The sequence below is a fragment of the Vicugna pacos genome, chromosome 12 (assembly GCF_048564905.1).
Source record: "Vicugna pacos chromosome 12, VicPac4, whole genome shotgun sequence".
Taxonomy (NCBI): Eukaryota; Metazoa; Chordata; class Mammalia; order Artiodactyla; family Camelidae; genus Vicugna; species Vicugna pacos.
This window is the reverse complement of record NC_132998.1, coordinates 5723537-5747287: the sequence shown is the minus strand read 5'-3', so window position 1 is coordinate 5747287 and position 23751 is coordinate 5723537. Positions and strand designations below refer to the sequence as shown.

At 53.1% G+C, this 23751-nt stretch overlaps 2 protein-coding genes across 7 annotated transcripts; one reads left to right on the top strand and one right to left on the bottom strand.

Moving 5' to 3' along the window:
- The first annotated feature begins 146 nt into the window (after positions 1–146).
- MBD6 (methyl-CpG binding domain protein 6) lies at positions 147–9346 on the top strand. 4 transcript variants are annotated; one of them, XR_012078243.1, is made up of 14 exons: positions 1888–2286; positions 3323–3386; positions 3564–3700; positions 3987–4089; positions 4218–4380; positions 4609–5664; positions 5833–6494; positions 6769–6922; positions 7072–7241; positions 7369–7782; positions 7879–7931; positions 8154–8217; positions 8375–8544; positions 9132–9346. XR_012078243.1 is itself a non-coding variant. In XM_015250924.3 (13 exons), the coding sequence occupies exons 3-13, from the start codon at positions 3588–3590 to the stop codon at positions 8447–8449; spliced, it is 3027 nt and encodes a 1008-aa protein (XP_015106410.1). In that variant the 5' UTR covers positions 147–261; positions 3323–3386; positions 3564–3587; the 3' UTR covers positions 8450–9346. The 4 variants fall into 4 exon arrangements, 2 of the variants coding, with proteins under 2 accessions (XP_015106410.1, XP_006218013.1); XR_012078242.1 differs by having other exon boundaries at positions 8375–8872; XM_015250924.3 differs by lacking the exon at positions 1888–2286 and adding an exon at positions 147–261 and having other exon boundaries at positions 8375–9346.
- Positions 9347–9504: 158 nt separating this feature from the next.
- Positions 9505–23255, bottom strand: DCTN2 (dynactin subunit 2). 3 transcript variants are annotated; one of them, XM_006217950.2, is made up of 14 exons: positions 23044–23255; positions 22060–22128; positions 13893–13989; positions 13671–13732; positions 13238–13336; positions 12811–12971; positions 12469–12619; positions 12076–12141; positions 11832–11870; positions 11573–11650; positions 11408–11479; positions 11062–11164; positions 10853–10944; positions 9505–9958 (listed from the first exon to the last, which is right to left on the bottom strand). In XM_006217950.2, the coding sequence occupies exons 1-14, from the start codon at positions 23077–23079 to the stop codon at positions 9872–9874; spliced, it is 1212 nt and encodes a 403-aa protein (XP_006218012.1). In that variant the 5' UTR covers positions 23080–23255; the 3' UTR covers positions 9505–9871. The 3 variants fall into 3 exon arrangements, with proteins under 3 accessions (XP_006218012.1, XP_072828635.1, XP_072828636.1); XM_072972534.1 differs by lacking the exon at positions 11832–11870 and having other exon boundaries at positions 23044–23228; XM_072972535.1 differs by lacking the exons at positions 9505–9958; positions 10853–10944; positions 11062–11164 and adding an exon at positions 11203–11239 and having other exon boundaries at positions 11337–11479; positions 23044–23235.
- Positions 23256–23751: the final 496 nt, after the last annotated feature.

Here is a 23751-nt window from a genome sequence, read left to right as displayed (position 1 = left end):
GGTATACCCTATGCCTTAGACTCAAGCCTCTGACCTCCGTAGCTCGGAGCAGAGATCTTTTAACGTGGCCTTGTCCTCCTCTCGGGGGCGGATCCAGAAGCCTACCAATCAGAAAGCGGCACGCCGGCGTTGGCCCCGCCTCATTCCTTACATCCGCCACTCAGGAGCCCCGTGGCACCGCCCCCCCGCTCCCTCCCGCTTGGGGGTCGACTTGGTGTTGGACCCGGAAGTGGCTTTGGGTCACGAGGCTTCGCGGAGGAGGTGAGTGAGTCATGCGCGCGCGCGGAGGGGAGAGCTGGAGGGGGGAGGGGAGGAAAGGGGGGCGGGGATGATGCAATGTTTGGCAACCGGTGTCTGTACGCGCACGCGCAGGGGACTACCGAGGGTGGTGGGAGGTGCGGGGGGGGCGGTGGGGGAGAGGAGAGAGGGCGGGGCGCCAGCTCCGGGCACCCAACAGCGCCAACGGCTATCGACTGTGGTTGCCCCTAGGCTGCGGTGTGAAGCCTTACTGTAGCTTGTCTCCCTCAGGAGCTCTTGTTCTGCCCACCTGGCTTAGCCCGCGTTTTACTTCCTCCATAAGGAGCTCCCGTTTTCTTTGGCCCCCTCGCTCCTAGCTAATGGACACAGGTCTTTTAAACCTCTTTTCTTTGAAAATTTGCATTCGTCCACCAGGATTGTTTGCATCTTCTCGAGTCCTCTAAAAGGGATCTTCTCTTTTAGCCCCGGACTCCCCCTAAAAGGGCCGAAGAACTTGAATCCCCCTGATAGTCATTTTCAGCTCCTCTCTGAAGAGCACCCTTAGACTTTTATCTTTGTAATGTTTCTGATGAGCCTTCAGCATGCCAGAATTCCTCCTCTTTGCCGGGTGGACTCGAGCCCCACTATTTCTCCCTATCATTTCCCACCGCGGTGCTTTCGTGCCCTTCACTGAAGACCAGGCCCGCCCTTTTCACTGCTAGATCAGCCAGTCCTGTGACTGCCGGCTGTGATGAGCCAAGCACAGGCCGCCTGCCTTATAGGTGCTTGGGCTACAGTAGAGCCTTGTTGCCTGGAACACTGCGTGCACCTGAGCGCACGACTGCTTTGGACTCGGTTGTCAGGAGCCCACGTTCTAGACTCAGCTGTCCCTCACTTGCTCAGGGCTCCTAGGCCAGCCACCTAATCTCTCCCTGCCTCACCGGTCTCGTTCGTAAATGAGAGATAATGAGTTGTGGAGGTAAAATGAGAGAACTATGAACTTGGAGACAGCGTGAACGAAAGTGAAAAGCACCATGTAAAATGCAAAGTATTTTTCTAGTGCCATTAGGTAGAAAACATGTGGTGGCCTGTTAGGTATCCTGTCATACCCTCATGGGGGAGCCAGAATTTGTCCTAAGTAGAAACTGTCACAAGGCCGGTTGTGGCTAGATGGCAGGTATAGGCGGTGGTGTGACGGTGACAGGTCCTTAGCCAGGCCTGCACCATTGCTCCAGACCTCCATTTCTCCTTCTGTAAATGGGGGTGGGGTAGGTTGGACGGACCAGATGGTCTCGCCTGGCCCAAAGACACGGCCAGGTTGTCAGTGACAGCCAGAGGTCATGTGACTTGACAGGCCGAGATCGTGTTGTGACATGCTGACCTGGGGAGGCGGGTCAAGTCCCAGCACACTACCCGGGAAGCCTTTGAGGCGGGGCAGGGCAAGTCGCGACTTTCATCTTTTGGGGCCGGCTCCTCCCGGACCTGGCATTCCTGGCTCCCCCAGCAGATTGTGGTTTCGGAGGGGGCCCCCTCCCCGGGGAGGGCTGGGATTGGCCACCAGTGGCCTGGGAAGAGGCTCGGATCCTTCCGCGGGAGGCGGGGGTGGGGGGGCCGCGTGGGGTGTTTGTTCTCTTGGGGATTAATGGGGGGTTGTGGGGGAGGGGTAGGCGCGCTCCCGCATGCGCACTGCGGCCCCTCCTGTTGGCTCGTCGTTGTCCGCTGGGCGGGGGCCCGGCCCCGCCCCTCTCCCGTCCGGGCAGTGGCGGCGGCGCTCGGCGGCTGCGGCGGTGGCGGCGGCAGCGACGGCGGCGGCGGCAGCAGCCTGCGCGGTGCCTTCTGGGAACGGAATCCCCAGGGCTGCCCCTGGCCCCCATGGCGCATGCGCGGGAGGCCGCTCGGTGATCCGCGGCGGCGGCGGCGGCGCTTCCTGCTAGGACCGGCCAGGGCCGTACCGGAGGCTCGGGCTCCACCGACCCTCCTCCCACTCCCTCCCACTCACCCTCTGGGCCGCGACTGCGCAGGGCGGGGCCGGCCGAACCATGGGCCGCGGTGAGTGCAGGGCCCGGCCCCCCCCACCCTGCCCCTCCCCCTCCCCCTCCCCTCTCCTCCTGTCCCTACCCTCTGCCCCCGCCGCGTCCTCTCGGCCCCTTTCCCTGGCCCCATCCCCACTCCCCCGCCCTCACCTGCCCCCACCGTTTTCTCTCTCTCACCGCTTGACTTTTGCCTTCTTCACCTCCCTCCCCTCAATGCTTCGCCCACCCTCCGCCCGCCCTCTCCCCAAGTTCCTTCCTACTTCGTGCGCCTTCCCCTCCTCCCCAAGCTGAGGGAAGCAGGCTGGGTGACAGGGCGCCTTGTTATGAGAGGAAAGTTTAGAAGCCGCTGGTGTGGGGTGGTAGCGATGGTAAGGTTGGGGAGGATATTTGCAGGTTTGTGGGACGTCCCCATATATCACAGGAGAATCTCTCTTGGAGCTAATTTGAAGTCAGTGGACAGGAGGTGCTGAATCCCCTTGTCTTAGGCTGGGGGAAAATCAGGAGCTTCTGAGAATCGTAGGAGAAGACAGAGCTGTGATTCCAACCTTCCTTAAGACCCAAATGAACTAGATCAGTGATTGTCTAATGGAGCCAGGCATGGGGGGAGTTACGCTGGTACCACCCCAGCGGGCAGTTGGGCAATTGTCTGGTGACCTGTGGGGCAATCTGTACTTTTTATATGATCTTCCTGAGGGGAAGGGAACAGCGGGGTCAGACTTTGGGAAACTTCCTAGTAGCCTGATGTTATGGGAATTAGCCCACACTCCTGGGTGAAGGCTTCTGTCCTCGATGGGACAAAGGGGCCTTGCCCTTTTATGTCTAGGGATTGGGCTGTGATTCCTTGGTCCCTGGGAGTTGAGGCTTTGACCTTCTGGTCCCTAGGGGCTGGACATGAAAAGGATGGTTGTGGACTCGGTGGGCAGATTCCTGGGATCTTTAATGGGCAGTGACCTCATATTATTAAGGATCTTTCCTTTGAGAGTGTCCTAGGCTGTGGTACTCTCCTAGGTTGGGCAGATTTCTTATGGTCCCTTGTCTCTTCTGTGTTGCAGGTGTGGGCTAAGCCGGCGGCCCCGGCCTTAGACTGGACCCCACAATGTTTGCAGAGATGTTCAGGTAGCCATGGTGGGATGGCAGAGGGTTTCTTCCTCATTCTCGCTCTCAGCTGAGGGTTTCATCTTGCCCCCAAGTTCTCTTGGGTCTCCCCACAACCTTTGCCTTTCTGGAGTATTCCCTCAGGTACCCAGCCCAGTTTAATCCTCCTAATGCCCACATGGATGTCTGTGTTATCAGGCACGTGGGAGCTGATTACACACAATGAATGGGGGCAATGAGAGCAGTGGAGCAGACAGAGCTGGGGGCCCTGTGGCCACATCTGTCCCCATCGGCTGGCAGCGCTGTGTTCGAGAGGGTGCTGTGCTCTATATCAGGTACAGCTCCCCAGAGTTCCCCAGTTTCTATCCCCAGGCGCTTCAGTTGCCTAAGTTATTTCTCTCCCACCTGTCCTCTCAAATGCCATATCTCTAGTGCCCTATTCCTCTCTTCTGTCTGTTTTCCTCCCTCAGCCTTTTTGCTCTATCTCAGGCTCTTTGAATCTGTTCTCCTTGTCTCTTCCCTACTCTCTGCTTTCCTAGGAAGGTCTTTGACTAATGAACTGTCCTTTAAGAGTGTCTCCCAATTCAGTGATCCATACTCTCTGATCCTGTCCTCTCCCAGCCCAAGTGGCACAGAGCTGTCTTCCTTGGAGCAAACCCGGAGCTACCTCCTCAGCGATGGGACCTGCAAGTGCGGTCTGGAGTGTCCACTCAATGTCCCCAAGGTCAGAGTGATGAGCAGTGCCAGAGTACAGGGATAAGCTGAGAGACTTAATGCAAATCACTGACTGTGGCAGCCCTTCTCAGAGATTCCACCTCTTCAGGGTCCCTGTCTATGCCTTCTACCTTACAGGTTTTCAACTTTGACCCTTTGGCCCCGGTGACCCTGGGTGGGGCTGGGGTGGGGCCAACATCAGAGGAGGACATGACCAAGCTGTGCAACCACCGGCGGAAAGCCGTTGCCATGGCAACTCTATACCGCAGCATGGAGACCACCTGCTCACACTCTTCTCCTGGTGAGTTTTCTCCACTCTATGGAAGACTGAGGAAAACTGAAGGGCCTGGAAGAGGGATGGTGGGAGGAGCTCTGTGAGAGGGAGCAAGAGAAGGGTGGAGTGGGGAGCTGCTTGGTGAGAGGCGGGCACAGGGAGGCTGGGAATTCATGGGAGAAGGGATGGAGAAAACAAAAGAAAGTTCCTGGAAGGGGAACCACAGGTTGATCCTTCTTTTCTCATTTATTGCAGGAGAGGGAGCGAGCCCCCAAATGTTCCACACTGTGTCCCCAGGGCCTCCCTCTGTCCGCCCTCCGTGTCGAGTCCCTCCTACAACTCCACTTAATGGGGGTCCTGGCTCCCTTCCCCCAGAACCACCCTCAGTTCCACAGGCCTTCCCCTCCCCTCTAACAGGCCCTGGGGGGCTCTTCCCACAGCCAAGGCTTCCTGACCCAGTCCCCTCTGGAGGCAGCAGCAGCCCCTGTTTCCTCCCAAGAGGCAATGCCCCCTCTCCAGCTCCACCTCCTCCACCTGCTATCAGCCTCAATGCCCCCTCATACAGCTGGGGAGCTGCCCTCCGATCCAGCCTGGTGCCCCCTGACTTGGGTTCTCCTCCAGCCCCCCATGTCTCCTCCTCACCACCTTCTGACCCTCCTCTCTTCCACTGTAGTGATGCCTTAACACCCTCTCCCCTGCCCCCAAGCAATAATCTCCCTGGTCCCCCAGCTCCCCCTGGTCCTGCCACTCAGCCACCAGTGTCTTCAGCCACTATGCACCTGCCCCTGGTCCTGGGGCCCCTGGGAGGGGTCCCCACGGTGGAGGGGCCTGGGGCACCCCCCTTCCTTGCTAGCAGCCTACTCTCTGCAGCGGCCAAGGCACAGCACCCCCCGCTCCCCTCTCCCAGCACTTTACAGGGCCGAAGGCCCCGTGCCCAGGCGCCCTCAGCTTCCCACTCCTCATCACCCCGTCCCTCTCAGCGTCGTCCCCGCCGACCCCCAACTGTATTGCGTTTGCTAGAAGGGGGAGGCCCTCAAGCCCCTAGACGGAGCCGTCCTCGGGCCCCTGCTCCTGCCCCCCAACCCTTTCCTCTCCCTGAGCCATCCCAACCAATTCTCCCTTCTGTGCTGTCCCTGCTGGGACTTCCCACCCCTGGCCCTTCCCACTCTGATGGAAGCTTTAACCTTTTGGGGTCAGATGCACACCTTCCTCCTCCCCCAACCCTCTCCTCAGGGAGCCCTCCCCAGCCCAGGCACCCCATCCCACCCTCCCTGCCTGGGACCACCAGTGGCAGCCTCAGCAGTGTGCCAGGTATGTGAGTGTGGTACATCTCTTCCTCTGCTGGCTGGAAAGAGGCAGCCAGGGCACTTCTGGGGAGAATTTAGAGAGCTCTGTGGAGGTTTTCTGGGTTGGGGGCAGGGAGGTTGGATGCTGGGAGAAAGGGCCGTCTTTGAGCTGAACCTCTCTTTTCCTTTCCAGGTGCCCCTGCCCCACCAGCTGCCTCCAAAGCCCCCCTAGTCCCCAGCCCTGTGCTTCAAAGCCCAACCGAAGGGCTCGGGATGGGGGCGGGCCCAGCCTGCCCTCTGCCTCCCCTGGCTGGTGGGGAGGCTTTCCCTTTCCCCAGCCCTGAGCAGGGCCTGGCGCTGAGTGGAGCCGGCTTCCCAGGGATGCTAGGGGCCTTGCCTCTCCCTCTGAGTCTGGGTCAACCTCCACCTTCTCCTTTGCTCAGCCACAGTTTATTTGGCGTGCTGGCTGGGGGAGGGGGACAACCTCCCCCTGAGCCCCTGCTACCCCCACCAGGGGGACCTGGCCCTCCCCTAGCCCCAGGCGAGCCCGAAGGGCCTTCGCTTTTGGTGGCATCCCTGCTTCCACCAGCCCCCTCAGACCTTCTTCCACCCCCTTCTGCACCTCCTAGCAACCTCCTTGCCTCTTTCCTACCCCTGTTGGCCCTGGGCCCCACAGCTGGGGATGGGGAGGGATCTACAGAGGGAGCCGGGGGTCCAAGTGGGGACACATTTTCAGGTTTGGGAGACCTGCCCCCTCTACTGTTCCCCCCACTTTCAGCCCCCCCCACCCTCATAGCTTTAAATTCTGCGCTGCTGGCTGCCAGCCTGGATCCCCCCTCGGGGACACCCCCCCAGGTGAGGATAGTGGATGAGTGGGTGGGTTAGAACAAGAGGTAGAATCAGAAATGGGAGCTGGGAATCAAAGGCTTTGTTTCACATCTGAGCTCTTCCTTAGGGCCTTTGGGGAGGGCTTATTTCTTAGCTGGGGGCAGGATGGCTGCAAGAAGTGGGTCTGTATTTAATAAACCTGGTCGACTTCACGTGAGGCTTCAGTGAGACTGTGTGTAAATTCTATAAATTTATTGACTGCTTTACACATGTAAGTGTTATAACCATTCTTTTTCCTTAGCCCTGTGTCCTGAGTGCCCCCCAACCTGGACCACCTACCTCCAGTGTCACCACGGCAACTACTGACCCGGGGGCCTCCTCTCTGGGCAAGGCCCCCTCCAACTCAGGGAGACCCCCCCAACTCCTTAGCCCTCTGCTGAGTGCCAGCCTGCTGGGTGAGTCTGAGGGAAGACTTTGGTATGGCAAAGAAGAAAGGAAGCAGGCAAAGTTGGGAGTAGAAATTGGGGAAGAAAGCCTTTTGACCACTGGGTAAAGCCTACTTGGTGTGCCTAGGGAGACCCCTGACTTTGTAATTCCCCAACAGGTGACTTGTCTTCGCTGACCAGCAGCCCTGGAACCCTCCCCAGTCTGTTGCAGCCTCCTGGTCCTCTTCTCTCTGGCCAGTTGGGACTGCAGCTCCTCCCTGGGGGGGCAGCTCCTCCACCCCTCTCAGAGGCTTCTAGTCCCCTAGCCTGCCTGCTACAGAGTCTCCAGGTGAGCATATGGGTGGGTGCTTGTTAGGAAGAGAATTTTTTCCCAAACTGGAAATGTAGACGTTTTGAGTTATAGTAGCAAAGGGCTCATGTTTGAGACTGACCAACATTTTCCTTTTTGCCTGCAGATCCCTCCAGAGCAGCCAGAAGCCCCCTGTCTGCCCCCTGAGAGCCCCACCTCAGCCCTTGAACCGGAGCCTGCCCGGCCTCCCCTCAGTGCCTTAGCCCCACCCCACGGTTCTCCCGACCCCCCAGTCCCTGAGCTGCTCACTGGGAGGGGGTCAGGGAAACGGGGCCGGAGGGGAGGAGGCGGACTTAGGGGCATTAATGGTGAGGCCAGGCCAGGCCGGGGCCGAAAGCCTGGCAGCCGGCGGGAGCCTGGCCGACTGGCCCTCAAGTGGGGGGCACGTGGTGGCTTCAATGGACAAATGGAACGGTCCCCAAGAAGGACCCACCACTGGCAGCATAATGGGGAGCTGGCTGAAGGGGGTGCTGAGCCCAAGGATCCATCCCCTCCTGGGCCCCATTCTGAGGACCTTAAGGTGAGTGCAGAGTGATGGAGGTCCAGGCACAAGGGCTCTAAGGAAAGGCTGAGGCCAGGGTGCCTTTTCCTACACACAGAGTCCATCTTTTTTCAGGTGCCCCCAGGGGTAGTCAGAAAGTCTCGTCGTGGCCGGAGGAGAAAATACAAGTGAGTATGGGGCCTACCACAATCCTGGCCTTTCCCTACTTCTTGTTGCGTTTATAGAAATACCTGAAGAGGGACTTGGGTTTCAGAAAGGCAGATACTAACTTGAGTGTGAATCAGGATATTATGCCGTTACTATCCAAATGGAGAAAGTTTCCCACTCCAACTCTGAAGTTCACCTGATGCTCAGAAAGGTGTTCCTGATTATCTGTGCCCTTGTTGCAGCCCTACTCGGAACAGCAACAGCTCCCGCCAGGACGTTACCTTGGACCCCAGCCCCACAACCCGAGTAAGTGTGCATCGCCATGTGGGTGACCGTGGTGGGTAGGAGTGTATAAAAGGGATGAGGCAGGAGGAGAAGAAGGTTAGAGGGAGAGGGGAGAAAATAAAGGACTTCTTGATGCCTAGCTGTTTGATCACTTCTTTCAACTTCCCCTCCTGTATAGGCGGCTGTCCCTCTGCCTCCCCGGGCCCGCCCTGGCCGTCCTGCCAAAAACAAGAGGAGGAAACTGGCCCCATAGCAGCCATACCTGGAGCTGGATCTGACCCTGATTGGGGAGAGCTGAGTGCTGAGCCTTGGGAGCCCCTGCCAGCCACCTGCACCTGTGGACAGTGGGTGGGGGCACTACTCCCCACTCGGAGCACAAATGCAACCCCTTCTCCCACAATCCCATCCTGAGCCATTGCAGGGGGTAGGGAAGCTCACCCCCTCCCCCCCAAAGCCATGTCACTGAAAAGGCCTGGGGGGGGTGGTATATGGCCCTCTCCCCACCAGGCTAAGGGGAACACCCCCTTCCCCAGGTCTTTTATTTGTTTAAGTTATTTTTGCACAAATGACTCTTTTATATTTAATTCGACTTCATTGCCTCCCTTCTTGAAGCCAGCAGGCTCAGTTTACAAACCTGTGAGCTTCTGTTGGCTGCTGCCCTCCTTCCCAGTGAAAGGTACAAAGCAATAAGCATCATGCATCCTCCCCTCACCCCTACAACACCCCTCTGCCTCTGGCTCAGGTTGCTCAAAGCACAGATCCCCTTTTACCCCTGTCCCCAGGTTTGAAACACATAGCCTCATTTCAAGGTGTAGCCAGCTTCCCTCTACTTTCCTCTGGGATATAAAAAGGGGGTAAGGGGGCAAAGAGAGCCCTCCGGGTCTCGCCTCCCATACACACTACACTGCCCCTTCTCCCCCCATCAAAACGCTCAGAGACGTTGTGACGATGCGACTGAGGATTATGCAACGTGGTCCAACCGGAGCGGCCAGCATGACCAGCTGTCCAGGGGCTGCCTCCTGCCTTTTCTTTTGTAAAGACAAGACCCTTGGGAGTTTTAATTCTGTTTTGTACTTGCCCTGTGGGGCCTCCACTGCTTTTCTATGGGAGACACTCTTAATTTAACAGATGAGAATATTTTGAAACTCTGGTTCTGACTCTGTCCTCATTTTTTCCTTAGTTCTTTGGTAAGAACAGGTTACAATTTAAATCCTTTTCTGGTAATAGAGAGTGGCTCAGACTGCCTGTTACGCTGTGAATGTCTGTCTCTCAGTGCTGCCTCTTCCCCAGGAAACAGCAGAGGCCGCGCAGAGTACAACAGCATTTAATGGTCAGAAACAGTTGTACATTATTACAGTCAGCCACAGAAATTGTGCTGGAGGACACGACCCAGTCCTTCCCCACACCAGGCAAAGCAGTACTGGACAGGAGCTGGCATGTGGCTGGACCCACGTCCTCATCTCTGTGGCCTGAGGGGAGACCATCTAACACCCCCCAGCTACCACTCTACTCTTCAGAGGAGGGGAGTAAGCCCCACATGCAAGAAGATCCCCTTGCCCCCAGTGTCAAATGGGATGGGGTTGCAAGAGTTATGATTAAGGGGAAACCCTGTGTCAGGTGTTAACGGAGTTTAAAGGGGTACAGGTTACCCCTGTTCTCCACCTCCCAAAGGTGCTCACTTTCCCAGCTTCTTCATCCGTTTATCAATGTTGGCAAAATTCCCCTCAACTGTGGACAGGTTTTCGCGCATCGTTGTCTGCACCTGTGAAGTGACAGAGCTGTTTCATTCTTTGTTAGGTTCAGGAGCTTAGCTGAGTGAGAACCTGAAGAAATTCTCTTAGAGAAGACAAAAGAGAAAAGGAAACATAGCTGCTGGGCCCGAGTGGGAAGGTTATCACACCAGTTTGCAGGCTGCCTTGGATTACCGTGGACCTGGCTCAGGGCCTGCCAAGCAGACAGGACTCTTAAGAATTCCCATGCTGACTTTAACCAGAACAGTTCTTTTTTACATGTAATGAGGGCCAAATAAGATTTTGTTGAAATGAGGCTTTCAGTGGTTCAAAATTTTAGAAAACTGCTCTGGAGGAAGAACATATTATACCAACACTTTAATTTATCTTGCGGGTGCTAGACTCTCAACTTCAGTGCTTCTGCCAGCACTGAAAACAGCGCCTCCAACAGAAACCAGGGACTCACTCTGCTGGGCATTAAGAGAATGAAGGAAGAGGCAAGGCCCACTGCCCAGCATCAGAAGGGAAGTGCCGGAACCAGGTTGGAGCCTGACTCCTGGTCTCAATGTGCTAGTTCCTTCCAGTGTGCTGGGCTCAGGAGCATCTGGATGAGGACTCAGGGAGGGTAAAGCTAAGCTGAGACTATCGAGGGAAAGGATAGGTGTTATAGGAAAAACAGATTTACTGAATTCCTAACAATTCATTATTTCACCTACTCCCTATTACTCTGAGGTATGTATAATTTTCCAGATGGTAAGATGGAGGCTCATAAGTTTAAGTTGCCAAGGGTCCCACAACCATTGATAAGCAGTATGGAGACTCAAACCAAGCCCCCGCCACACCACCGTGCCACCAAATGGGCTAAGGCAGAACCCTATGGGTAGAGCCGGGGAAGGGAGGTAGCAGACCAATAAAGGTGCACACACCTGGGTCAAGAGGGTGGCGTTGTCCTTGAGGGAACAAGCAATCATCTGCTGTGTGGTATCCAAGTGTGTCAGAAGCTGACCGAACTGCATAGCTACAAAAGAAGGTCAGAACGGTACGTGTGGAGTTAAGACTCCAAGACCAGAGAAAAGGGAACAAAAATTGCCCACTTTCCAATTCCTCTTATCACCCCCGGCAGCTGGCCTCCCACCTTGTTCATGCAGCTGCTTGATGGTCACAAGTCTCTGCACCAGCTCAGGAAGGGTGGAGGCGATGGGGCTCCAGCGCTGTATGACTTCATACAGCTGGTGCACCTGCAGGGACAGGACAGCGGCCAGCCTTCAGTAAGTGCACACTGACCACTTCACTAGCGTGAGGCGAGGTCAACTCTGTGGGGCAAGAAGGAAGCACTGCCTTTTCTCAGCTGGTAAGAGCTTATGAAGACAGGGACCTGAGGATTCAGTGCTCTCACGGCTTTGCTCTTACCCCCAGGAAGACTTGAGAGTACACGAGGGAGCACGAGAGGTATGAAGATGGGGGAAAGGTATCTTTCTGACCTTGCTTTGTGTGTCTGCATCCTCTACAGAAGCTTTATGCTTGGCAATCTCATTCACCTTCCCCAGGACACTCTGAAAGTACAGATTTTAAGGTTGACTATAAGGGTACCCAGGGCTTCCTAAGTCCCAAGCTACCTGTAACCCAATTTGCCCTCCACTTAATACCTGTAGCCGAGCCTCCACTTGGTCCAAAACTGCAAGGTCAAGGGCGCTCACCTTTGCCTGCAAGAGCTCTACAGTCTCCTGGGGGCAGGGGTTGGGACAAGCTTCATGAAGAGGAAAGAATCAGACTAGAAGAGCCCCCCGCCCACCCATATTCCACTGGAAGTAATTAATAAATAGCTACAGACCCCAAAACAATTCTCTAGGCAAGCCCTATCCCAGCATCCCCTCTGTAATCCACTCTAGTTCCTTTCACACTCACCATAAGGCAGGCTCCCTGCAAACCTGCAGAAAGGGGATTCTGATAGGGAAGAGGAGGAAAGAAGTCAGTGGTTCTTATACCTCCACGTGATTACCACTTTCTCCTATCCTTTCTGGTTCTAGCGGGCAACCACTGGCTGATCTTATAACTGGAGCCCTTTCCTGATTCCCAGGATTCTGTGGAAAGCTGTGGACCTCAGGGTTCAGGATGTGAGGGTCAGACTAAGTATAGGAGAGCACCTGACCTGAGCATCCTGATCACAGCGTACAGTTGCTTCCAGCTCTGTTAGGCGCTTCTCAAGTTCTGCCACCTGGAGGAGGAGGGGGGAGGGGAGGTTTGCCATCCACCTCCCTGCTACCGTGGTTAAGAGGTAAGATCCTGCTCTTGCTTGTCTGCTTGCCATTCCCTCCCTCTTCCCTGCCACTCTGCCAAGGGACTTCTTTCCCTGGAACACCACCCTAGTCACAATCTTAAAATCTTAACTGAAAGTAGATGGTGAGGGCAACACGGAGAATGAAACATCAAGAGGAAGCAGAAGCACTCCCAGCACCCTCTCCCCAGATCTGATCCCTTGGAGGGAGGCAGTAAAGTCCAGAGTCACAACTCCCTTGACCCCTCAACCGAAGTACACACTTACTTTGGCAGTTTGAGAGAACTTGTCCTGCTCAGGCCGAGAATGTAGTTCGTAAGTGACAAGGCTGCTATCTGGGGGGGTCCCGCTGGTGGTCCTTCCCCCTGAACCAGCCCCTCGGCTGTTCTTTGTCGCTTCCAGCTGCAGCAGTAGACGCCTGGGTCAGAAAACCAGTAATAATATCACGACTTGAAGGATGTGGGTCAGCCCAGTCATTCTCATTTCTGCCGCACGGTCAGCATTAAGGAACAGCTAGGCCACCTCTCCCCTTAGTACCCCTGTCAGTACCTGGCTGAGCCCCTCTACACCCCAATCAGCAGTGACTTCCCAACAAAGTCTGGCACCCACTTAGCCAGAGCTCCATCGGGGTCAGTAAGGTTGATTGCAGCATCTGGTCCCAGCAGCTTCTCCAGATGGGAAGCAACAAGCTGCTGCTTCAGGGCTGCCAGCTGCTTAGCCAGCACCACAGGGGCCAGCTTCTCCTCAGTGGCTGACTCCTTCACTGTCGTCTGGTGTGAAGAGAAACAGACAGGGAGGGATGGCAAGAGCAAATCAAAGAAAAAAAATAGATTAAGACCCTTAAAGGCAGCTGTGGCTGGAAGTCACTGGGATGGTCTTATCTATCTACAGCGCTGAATGTAAATTCATATACATTCCTAAACTCTGGAAACTTCAGCCCCCTTATCCAGGACCTTAGGGAGTCTTTCTCTTCCTGCCGAGAGGTCTTCCTCCATGTAAGTCATAGCAGAGAGGGGAGAAGAGAGTTTACAGTTACCTTGATTTTCTCAACTTCAGTTGTCAGCTCTTGGACCTCATGTAGTAGTCTCTGATACTTCTGCTGGGGTGTCTCCTTCACTCCCAGACCCTCTCCAAGCTAGAGAGCAAGCACAGATGGTGACGTTACACCTCCCAGTACAGGGAACCTCAAGAATTTATCCAAACCCCAAGCCTAAGTTGTAAGGGTATCATATCCAACTCAGAATCTACAACACCCTAGCACAGAAGAACCAGAGATAGCTGGAGGCCTGGAGACTCTCCAGAGCAAACAGCAAGGGGACAAAGCACCCTCAACTGCATCCTGCTGGGCTCCGCGGGACCCCCAACCAGAGAGAAACGTGGAATCTCAACTGTATCCCTCAATCTCTCTCCTAAATGCCCACTGGCTAGGATCACTGCACCACTTCCATTAACAAACACACACAACAAACCATCTCATATTCTCCAGATTCATATCCTGTTCTCTTGGTTTTTCCAATTCGATCTGAGAAATCTGCCAAGAAAAGAAGATGGAATTGAGGACTTGATCTAGGCCCAGGGCAGTCATAGTCTCAGATGAGTGTGAGGGCTTCCACAAGAGAGCTTTCCGCGGAGTAGAAGTCACTAACGCCTGAGGACAGGCTTCCCCCACCAAATTTCCAACCCAGTCTCACCAAGTCCCTTTGTTCCCACTCTCTTGTCTTTGAACTTGTCATAGGCAGCATTGGGATTGACAATGATGTGCTCCACACTTGTGCTTGTCAGCTCCTCCTGCAGGAAGAGGTAGTTCAGGCCCGGGCAGACTCAGTCCCACCCTAGAACTTCCCCAACCCCTCAAAGTCCCCAAACCATTAGGAGACTGGGCCCTACTTTCCCAAGGGTGGCTCCATTCTGAGCTGCCGACCTAGGCTCAACCTAGGAAACGGAAGCTTCCTGGTAAATTCGGAGTCTCAGTTGTATAAATATTAACACCCTGATTCAACTGGGAACAGAGGCAGCATGACCTCCCCACCCATTCTGTACATAAGCCTCCCCTCCCTCTCCCCCTCCCCCATCCAACTGGGCCCTCCCAGTTATCTGGCACACACCATGCACTCGGGGCAAGAAACCAGCCTGACCTCTTTTAACCTCCCTGCACCAAAAGTAAGTTTCCTTGCTGCTGAGGAAGTCCATTTTCAAGCTAACCTCTTATCTTTGCTGGAGGGAGAGAGGAGGGATGGCAGACAATCAAGCTAACAACTCCGAGGGCAAATATTAGGACTTTAATATGCTGCTGAAGGGGAGACACCAGCTCTTAACAAAAAGAAGGCTGGCAGAGGGCCTGACCAGAAGCCTGTTTCCAAGCTGCTATGAGGCCAGCTAAAGAGAAGCTAAAGAGAAGAGGCAAAGACTTATTTTTTAAGGGACATCTTAGAAGCAACAAACATAAGCTGTGTCTGTTTGCCAAGAGCACCCATGGGCAATGACGATGTGTAAGTCCTGAAATGGAGACAGCCCAGCATCTTCTCAAAGGGAAGCTGCAGTACCTGCCTCTTCTCCCGAGCCCCTCTGCTGTTTCTCAAGCACTGAAGCTCTTCCATAAACAGGGGACACAGTCAAGAATGTGAAAGAGACTTCACCCTAGAAATTGAGGTAGAGAAGTTCTCTCCTTAATCTATTGGCTGTCCAGATACTAGTAACTGTACCAACACCAAGCCCTCCAGACTGCATGTCTCTCCTTCAATTGTCAGCAGTCCTGCAGGTCTCACTGTGTTACTGAAGGAAGTGGAAGGAGACCCAGGAATCCTTTTCTGTTGGGGTTGACATCTCCACCTTCTGCAGCAGGAAGGCAAAGTGAACCTTCTTTCCTTTAACTAGAACAATGGTTCTCAACCCTGGCTGCACGATAAAATCACTCAGAAAAGGGGGTGGGGTGGGGGGGTGGGGAGGCCTGGGCTCACCTCTACAGATTCTGATTCAACTGTTCTGGAGTAGGGCCGGGCAGGCCAGTGTAAAAGACACCCAGGCACACCATTCTGCTGTGTAGCCAGGACTGAGAATCTCTGCGCATGGGCATCAGGGGTTGGGGTGGGGGAGGATGATGGACAGACATCATGGATAAAAAGCAGCAGACACAAGCTCTGTCCTTCATCTCTGGTCCACTATTACAGAAAGAATCGGTGCGAGTGGCAGCTTCACAAATAAGGGAGGAGGAGGGGTTAGGACAAAATATCAACTCTGATCTTTATTTCTTCTTCAGGGAAGTGCCGGACAGAGGGGCAAGAGCTCAAGATTAAGGGAAAATAAAAGGGTTCAATGTCCCATATGGGAGTGCCTAGGGGAAGAAACAGCTGAATCCCAAATTAATCTCTCTTTAATCTTCTCTGAAATGTTATGGCCAGCATCCCCACTGGCCAAATAATTGTGGCCTCTGGCCTCTACAAAGTGTCTGAGAAGGACGCATGCTCAGGGAAGACCACCACCTTATCTCAGGTCCACCCTCAAGAATATGCTACTCCTCCGTATGAGTGCCTGATCAAGGCCAATGAAGTAGGGGGAAAAATCCTCTTTGAAAGGCACAGTCTACAGATCACGGAAAGAATTTAATCATAGCTACCATTTGTCATGCCGTTATTACGGCCCAGGCACTATGCAGATGAGAATAGACTTTCTTATCGACTTTCCTAAACAGGAAAAAGGTGTGAAGGAACAAAGGGTCAACACACAGGTGAGTTTCAGCGGTTCTGGACGGCAGCGCAGGGATGGACAGCGCTTGCGTCTCACTACTGCTGCTGTAGGAGCGTGTCCCGGGTCAGAAGGGCTGCCAATGCTGGCATCCTCCCAGTCTGCCCAAGGGTGTGGCCCCAGAGACTCAGGTGGACAGCACACTTTAGTCCGCCGGTGGCACCTACTCCGCCAGGGTCTCGGAGATCTGGGGGCATGGGTCGGAGGCAGTGTCATTATAGTAATTCGTGAGATGGGAAAGGGTTGTCAGCTGGGGGTGGGGCTGAAGAGAGGGATGAAAGATTTAGTTAAGACAAAAGGACAGAGAGACAACTGTCCTTCATAGCACAACCCGTTAAAAAGCAGATGAAAGGTCAGGCTTCTTACCAGCTCCTTGTGGTTTCCCCAGAGGTGAGAAAATCAAAAGAGTTAAAAGGAAAGGGAGTGGGGAAATGGGGGTGAGGGAGGGAAAAAAAAGACAAAATTGTTATTAGCAAATTGTCACATGCACTACATGACAGTCTTCAAACACACTGCACCACAGGGCCCAGGGGGAGCCTAGCAAAATTTGGGGGCCAAGGAATTTCAGCTGGGGTCACCACATACCCCAAGAGAAAGAAGAGCTTGGGACCCTTTCCTCTCTGGCGGTGAGGATGTCATGAAGCTTTGCCGGTAACAGCAGCAGTTCAGGATCATCTGAGAACTAGTAGTTAGATGCTGCAAGCTAGTGGCATGGCAGAGCAAAGTGGGGAAGAGAGGCTGAGGTGGAGGGGAAGCTTAGAAATGGCAGAATGTGGAGCAGAGGCTGTGGAAGGAGATCCCGAGGACCTGTAGCTGATTGAGGGTCCATGATTCTCAAGGCAGGGAGTTCATGGCTCAAGTCTTCCTGTCTCTTGGTTTCTCTAGTTTTGAAGAATTAGGCATTTGGATGCCAGAATCAGTCACAATGAGGAGGCTCATGCGGGTAGCTTGATATGCCTTTAGGTTAAACAGAACAGTGTATGTCAGGTACAGATGGTGAGTTTAAGGAACTATGAAGTACCTCACTGCAGCCCCATTCTCATGCTCTGCTGCCAGAGGAGAGGCAGGGCAAATCCTAGTCCCTCAGGTAGTCTGGTGTGTCTGTATCCATCCTGGGTGGCTGGTAACTCGCCCTGCAGCTCTGAGGGATCCAGAGCAATTCTGCCATGATGTGCTAGCACAGAGTCTAGAGACACCAAGATTCACAGCTACCAGCCACGTGCAAAACACGTTTCTTCAACCCTCTGTTCACAAGGTTCACAGGGGTTGGAGGGTGGACAAAGGGGAAAGGTGAGAATATTTCAAAGAGGCCCTATTTTAGTCCAAGCTGCCCAGATAAGGCTCTACTTCCAGGCAAGACTGGTAAAGAACTGCCAGGGGGGGAGATCCAGCTGGAGGCACTGCTTCTCCAGGGGCTCTACCGATGGGGAGACAGAAGTGTGGGGAGTCAAGGATGGTTACATGTATATGAAAACACATGAGGGGATAAAGACAACTGCATCCTGCCCCAGAGATTTCAGCTAGATATATCTGAACCTCAACTTCTCCATTCCCTGTCTCATGCCAGGGTCCAGCCCAGCCAAGATTTCTCTTTCAGCTCAGGGTAGAGGTGGATCCAGGTCCTGTGGTCTGGGCTGGGCTGTCTCTGCGGAGTGGGTGTCAGCACACACAGGTGCACACATGCAAACACACAAGGGGAGGCACACACACTAGATCTTTCTCTTACTTGCCCCACCAAGCTAAAATCAGCTTGGGAGAAACTCAAGGAAAAAGAGGACAATAGGCCATAAGTTCAAGTTCAAATCATGAGGAACAAGCAGAATGGGGGAGGCCAGAAAGTTGTTTTATAAAGGAAAGTGGTACATTAGTTTGTAAATAGTATGTACCACCTTCAGGTCTGTCTTTGGGTGGGCTGGGAAATGATGAGATTTTAGGGGTAACTCCTATAACCTGGAGTGGTCACAGTCACCATGGGAACCTGGTACACCCAGCCAAGCTGATTACAAAATTCTAAGTACCTTGATCCCAGGTACCAGTTTACCCACAACATGACTCCTAGGCCCTCTCGCAAATAACCTCCCAGAATCCCCAGGGCTGTCTGGCTAAGTGGCTGTGCCTCAGAGGGCCAGACCCGAGGTTCTAGATCAGACAGGGGAAGAGGTCACTGCCGCTCTGAGCCTGCTCAGGCTCTACGCCAACACCGCAGCCAGGGGGACTTCAGAACCATGATGACTAGGAAGATGGATAGTGCTGCAGAACAAAACTGTCCAGGATGGACCGACACAGTGCTGACCGTCCAACCATTTCTAAAGGAGGGGTACAGAAACAGAAAGACTTGTGAAAGCACAAAGAACCCAAGTTAGTACCCTAAAAATGCATGTAACACCCCTTCCTATCTTATTTACCTTTCTCTAAAGGTTTAACATAGGGGAATACTAAAATGAGGTTTTCTCCAGGGGTAATCCACATACAGCTAAGAAGTGAGGGCCACTGCTACCCTCTTTGTTCTCCACCTTGTCTGGAGTGGCTAAAAGTCATTCTTTTTAACTCCATTTCAGTCTGAGGAGGAGAAAGGCAACCCCCTTCTAACTCCACCTCTTAAATGCCTCATGTCCAAAAGCATTCCTAGCCTCCATGTTTCTGTCCCATCCTCCATTGGACAGTTTTATTCTGCAGACCTCACAAGGGGAAGAGACAGTGATTCATGAAATCATAGTTGTGCTTCTAAACCTTGATTGATGATCTTTAACCATGAGATCAGCGGGCCTCTTAGTGACCCAGCTAGGGATGTATTAGAATTTAAAATCTTAGCTTCAACAATAGCACAGAGACAGAGCATTGCATGCGAGATGGCAGATGAAGAAAACATGCAGAGAAGAAGCATTGAATGGTCTTACTTGTGCAAACTAGTGTCCAGGCAAGGTGGTGAGGAGGGAGGATGGGGGAAGCATTAGGAAAAACTCAGGTAAGTTCAAGTGCGCCAACAGTCAATGAACACAATCAAGCATACTCTGTGATAACCCAAACCGTAAGGAAGGAAACCTACTGTTGCTCACCTCAGGCTGGTGGAGTTCCAGCCTTATCCACCCTTTGGCAAATGGAAGCCTCTGCCAGAGCCCCACCGATCTACGGCTAGGTCCTTTTTCCCCTTTTCACATGGCATCGGGGATAGTTATGGCACAAGGGGAGAAACTATATCTGGTTTCTAGAAGATTTTATAAATACATTCCCCTTGCTCCAGCAATTCAAAGCCACGAGCAGAATGCCTCACAGACCCAAACGCAGGCTGTGGGCCCAGCGGGGAGAGAATCCCAACTGGAAATTAGCTTTCCTGACAAGACATTTTAAGAAAAGTTTCCAACAAGCCCATCACCCCAATCACCCCAGAAGTGTCTGAAATACAGAGAGGGGATCCTCACAGATTGAGGAGGAAAGGGCTCAAAAAGCTTGTGCAGTTTTCGGGCCCATTCACTTCAGAATACCTTACTTCCTGCTAAAACTGTCTTAATGGGATAACAGGAAAACTAGGATCATCTTTACCAAAAATAAAACCTTCAACTATTTTCCTCCTCCATCCTCCCCACCATGGGAATCACACACTTTTATGTTTACGTTAAACTAGCAATTACAGTCTTCAGGAGCTACCGGAGGACATTATTTCCTTCAGCAGCCTGATTCCTTCCACAGTGAAGCAATCAGAGGAAGGAGGTGAAAAGACAGTGAGGGTCAACACCCCTTGACTATTTCTTTAAACAAAACATCTGGAGACCGCCCCAAAAGGTTCCATAAGAAGCTGCTCACACTGGTTGTCTCCAGGGAAGAGAACTGAGCAGTGGCAGGCAGGGGTGGGAAGAGACACTTTTTGTCCTACTGTGCATATATTACCTATTTTAGAACCAATGAAATTAAAGTTGAAATAATCTGGAGACTAAGGCAGAGCATGCTGTTGCCAGGAGTTAAGAAGGTGACTGAAACCTCACGGTGCAGCCACAATAGCGGTGATGTGCACTGTCACCTGGACTAGGTCTTGGAAGGGTAGGTGAGAAGGGGATGGGCTGCTAGCGAGAACCCAGGCCTCACGGGAATGAGGTTTCTGGATTATCTAGGCACAACCCACTGCTCCTCAAATTGCACATTTACGTCAGTATTAAGAGCAGCAGAACCATTACTCAGCTGACTTCCCGAAAGCTGCCCTCCTAAGGCCCAGAGGGACGTGCAGGGGCCAGAGACATTAGCTGACATCAGGGAGCATCTCAGGCCTCCCCCCACCCCAGCTGGGGCTCCTGAAGCAGCTGAAGGCGTCCCCACTCCCCACTCTTCCCTAGTGATGGAGAGTCATTTAGCTGAGCCTTAGGTGATGGAGGCAACTCACTCCTCCAGTATTTACCATCCAGTTCCCAGACACTTCTACACCAGCATCCTGGGCAATACGCCACAGGAAATGAATACTAATGGGATCCTCTCCCCATCCAGCCACCCTACGAGATGCTGATAAAATAGGCTGCTCAAGCTCAGCAGGGAGAAGCAGCCAATCAGGGCTGTACATTCAGGTTCTCCCATGCCTGGAATGGGTGTCCTGCTCTTTTTATTTAAGAGACAGCACCTCCCCCCCCCAAAAGAGACAGCCCAGTAACTTCAAAAGGAAAGTTACAACGTATTTTTGGTTTGGAAAGGGGACTGCCTTGATACTACCTATCTGTATCATAGTCAGCAATAGAGGGACAAAGTTCCACTCATTATCTCACCATGAAGGCTCGATATTTTATGGGCAGAGGCCCAGGCCAGAGTTGAATAGTCCCTGAACGGTGGTAGCAGAATGGAGTACTCGGCATTCGAGGTCAGAGACAGCTTCCTAATAAGATACCTCTTAGAGTGACAGGTGCACATCTCGGTCCTTGAGCAACAACAACATCTGCATTATCTCCAGATACTCAAGCTTGCAGGACAAACTGACATGCCAGCAAGTACAGAAGCCACAAGGAACACACCACTGAGAGAGGGGACAGGGAAGGTGTTCCCCACCAAGTAGGAACTACTTCCACATGGGGGAAATCAAATAAGGAATAAGTGAGTACGCCAAGCCATACATTTTAAGCCAGCAACCAGCATTCTCCAGAACTAACCAGCCCCACAGACATAGCCACAGGACTTACAGACACATGTACTGAGCCTGTTCCCCCTGACTTTTAGTCACAACTTTATTGAGATCTCACACCATCAGTGTGACCCTAGCCCAGCTCCCCTTAAAAATAACAGAACCTAAAACACATCCTCTAAGACATGCTAATAGACCTTTGCTCTCCTTGGCACTCACATACAGAGTTTTTAACTATGTTGATTTCATTCATTCAATTTTTTCTTCCATGTTACCTGTGTGTATCTTAACTCTCCCATTAGTCTGGGGAGTTTTTGAGGGCAAGGACATTTCTTCCTTGGCATTCACAAAAATTAACACAGAATGAACACGTTCAATAAACAATGCTAAGTGGTTTCTCTTAGTTAAAATGTGTCCGTAGCTAATTCCTTCCTCTTCAGAGTTCTCCTTGGATCTGAAAATGCTACCAGGGCCTCTCCTGTGTTGATATGAAAGATTTATGTTCCTCCTCAAAGTTGTTTTGCTCTGACCAGGCCCCCTGTCTTTCTAAAATCTCCCATTCATTTTCCTCCCCCTTGCCAGTGGATACTGTATAATCACATAAGAGAGTACTCCTCTATACTTCAAAGTCAAGCTCTTGGCAGGATACTAATGAACACGTATTGAGTGCTGCATTTTATGAAACAGAAGGCCTGGGTCTTAACCTCAAGCAGTTTATAAGTGCTCAGACTTCATGATTCATTATGATGGACTAGCACCTAGGGGCCTAACTAAGTCACTAGCCCCAACCTATTTTGAGCTATTTCAATTTTATTCAGATTGCCCAAGTATCAGGTCTTTTAGATGTAATTCCACTGACCTGACTCTCCTTTCTGGCACTGTTCATTGGCAAGCCCTCCAACATACCTACCACCCGGGCTGGGTTGGCATACCCGCTTATTGCTGTGGCTTGCCAGAAAAGGGCCTGTCTGGGGGAGAGAGATCACTGTTCAGAGGAGTCCTGAGGCAGCACATAGTCTTACCGCATCAAACTCCGCTTGATCATCCTCAGGCAGGTCGCTGGTTTCATAAACATCTGGCTCGTTTCTGGCCTGCAGGTAGAAGCAGTGACCACCCAACCTCACTACCCAGCATCCAATAGCCCTGACCTCCCCTCCCTCTCCATCTGAACAAGTTAACAGAGGAGGCAGGCTGTGACGCCAGGATTCTGCCCCTTCTCTTCCACCTGCCCAGTGAACTGCATCAGTTCCCATGTCTCAGAGGGGTGGGGATGACAATGGGGACAACTGGGACCTCATGGTAAATGGTGAGTGGAAGTAATGTTACCCTGAATCTGAAAAGGAGCGGGTCCTCGGCAATCATTATGTCAGAAGTAGGAGAGGAGCCATCTTCGGATTAGGCCCTGTACACCACTACCCTGGCCCAAGGGTTGAGAGTGACTCAGGACCTTAATATCCAAGGTCCTATTCCAACCCCCACCCCGAGAATGCAGGAATGCAGGCCGGACAGCACAAAGAAAGGGTGGATACATGCCAGCATGTGCGGGGGTTGGGGAGGAGGTTCCCCAGGGGACAGTTCTCCGTCTGGCACAAGAAGGGTCTGCCACGGTAACCTCTTCACTTTTGGCAGCGTGAAGGCCATCACCAAATGGCCTGGTATGTGTGCCTGGGGTGGGGATGGAGGGCTTATGGGAAGATTTGGGGAGACACGGGTGGTGTTGATACAGATGGTAGAAACCTTCGGGCACAGTGGTAAGCGCCCAGGGAAGACTTCTGGGCCGAGAAACCGGCGAGTGCCGGAAAGGGGCCTTGTAGGCCATCCCACGGCCCGGCCCAGCCAGGTCGGAGGAGTCGGGAGGTGCCGCGACCCGTGGGGGAGCGAGCGGCGGTAGGCCCTGGGGCGGAGGAGGGGTTGCAGGCGGGAAGGGTCACGGGTTGGCGTCTGTCGGGGGTCCTTAGGAGGTCGGGGGCGCGGTCCTGGGGAGCCGGGGCCGGCCTTGTACTCACAATGCCGGGAAGGTCGGCGTATTTGGGGTCCGCCATGGCGGCGGCGAGGCGGGGTGGGGGAACCGGGGCCTCGGTGGAGCCGGGGCCGGTGTTCGGGTAGGGGAGAGGCTGGGTCCGGGTCCCGGGCTAAGGCGGCCGCAAAGGGAGCGGCGGAGGAGGCGGAGGAGCAGGAAGTCTCGCGACAGAAGTAGTACAAGAGAAGGGAAAAGCAAAAGTCGCGAGAACAGCCCGCTGCCACACCCCTGGAGAGGCAGGGATTGGCGAGAACGAGGCTAGGGAATGAGGTAATGGCGGGGAAACGCCGTCTGGGATTGTGGGATGTGTAGTCTTGGTCCACCGGGCTTGGGCGGGGACCGTGATTTCACACCCCTTTTCTTTCATTTTTAAGTCACGTCTGTGAAAGAGCTTTTATAATTCCTGTTTTTCAGAGGAATAAATTTGGACTCCCAGAAATTAAGTGACTAGATAGAAACAACACAACTAGGCATGCTGTGGCACAGACAGGGCTTCAAAACAGTAACAAGAAGTAAAATTTAGTAAAGGCTTAGTCATGTTAGGAATGAAAAAGTTAAGTAATCTTCTCAAGCTAGGGCTGTTTAGGGCTGTCAGGTAAAGTACAGAACGCCTAGTTAAATTTGAATTTCAGATAAACAACTAATAGTTGTTTTTTTCCTTCAGCGTAAGTATGTCCCATACAATATTTGGGAT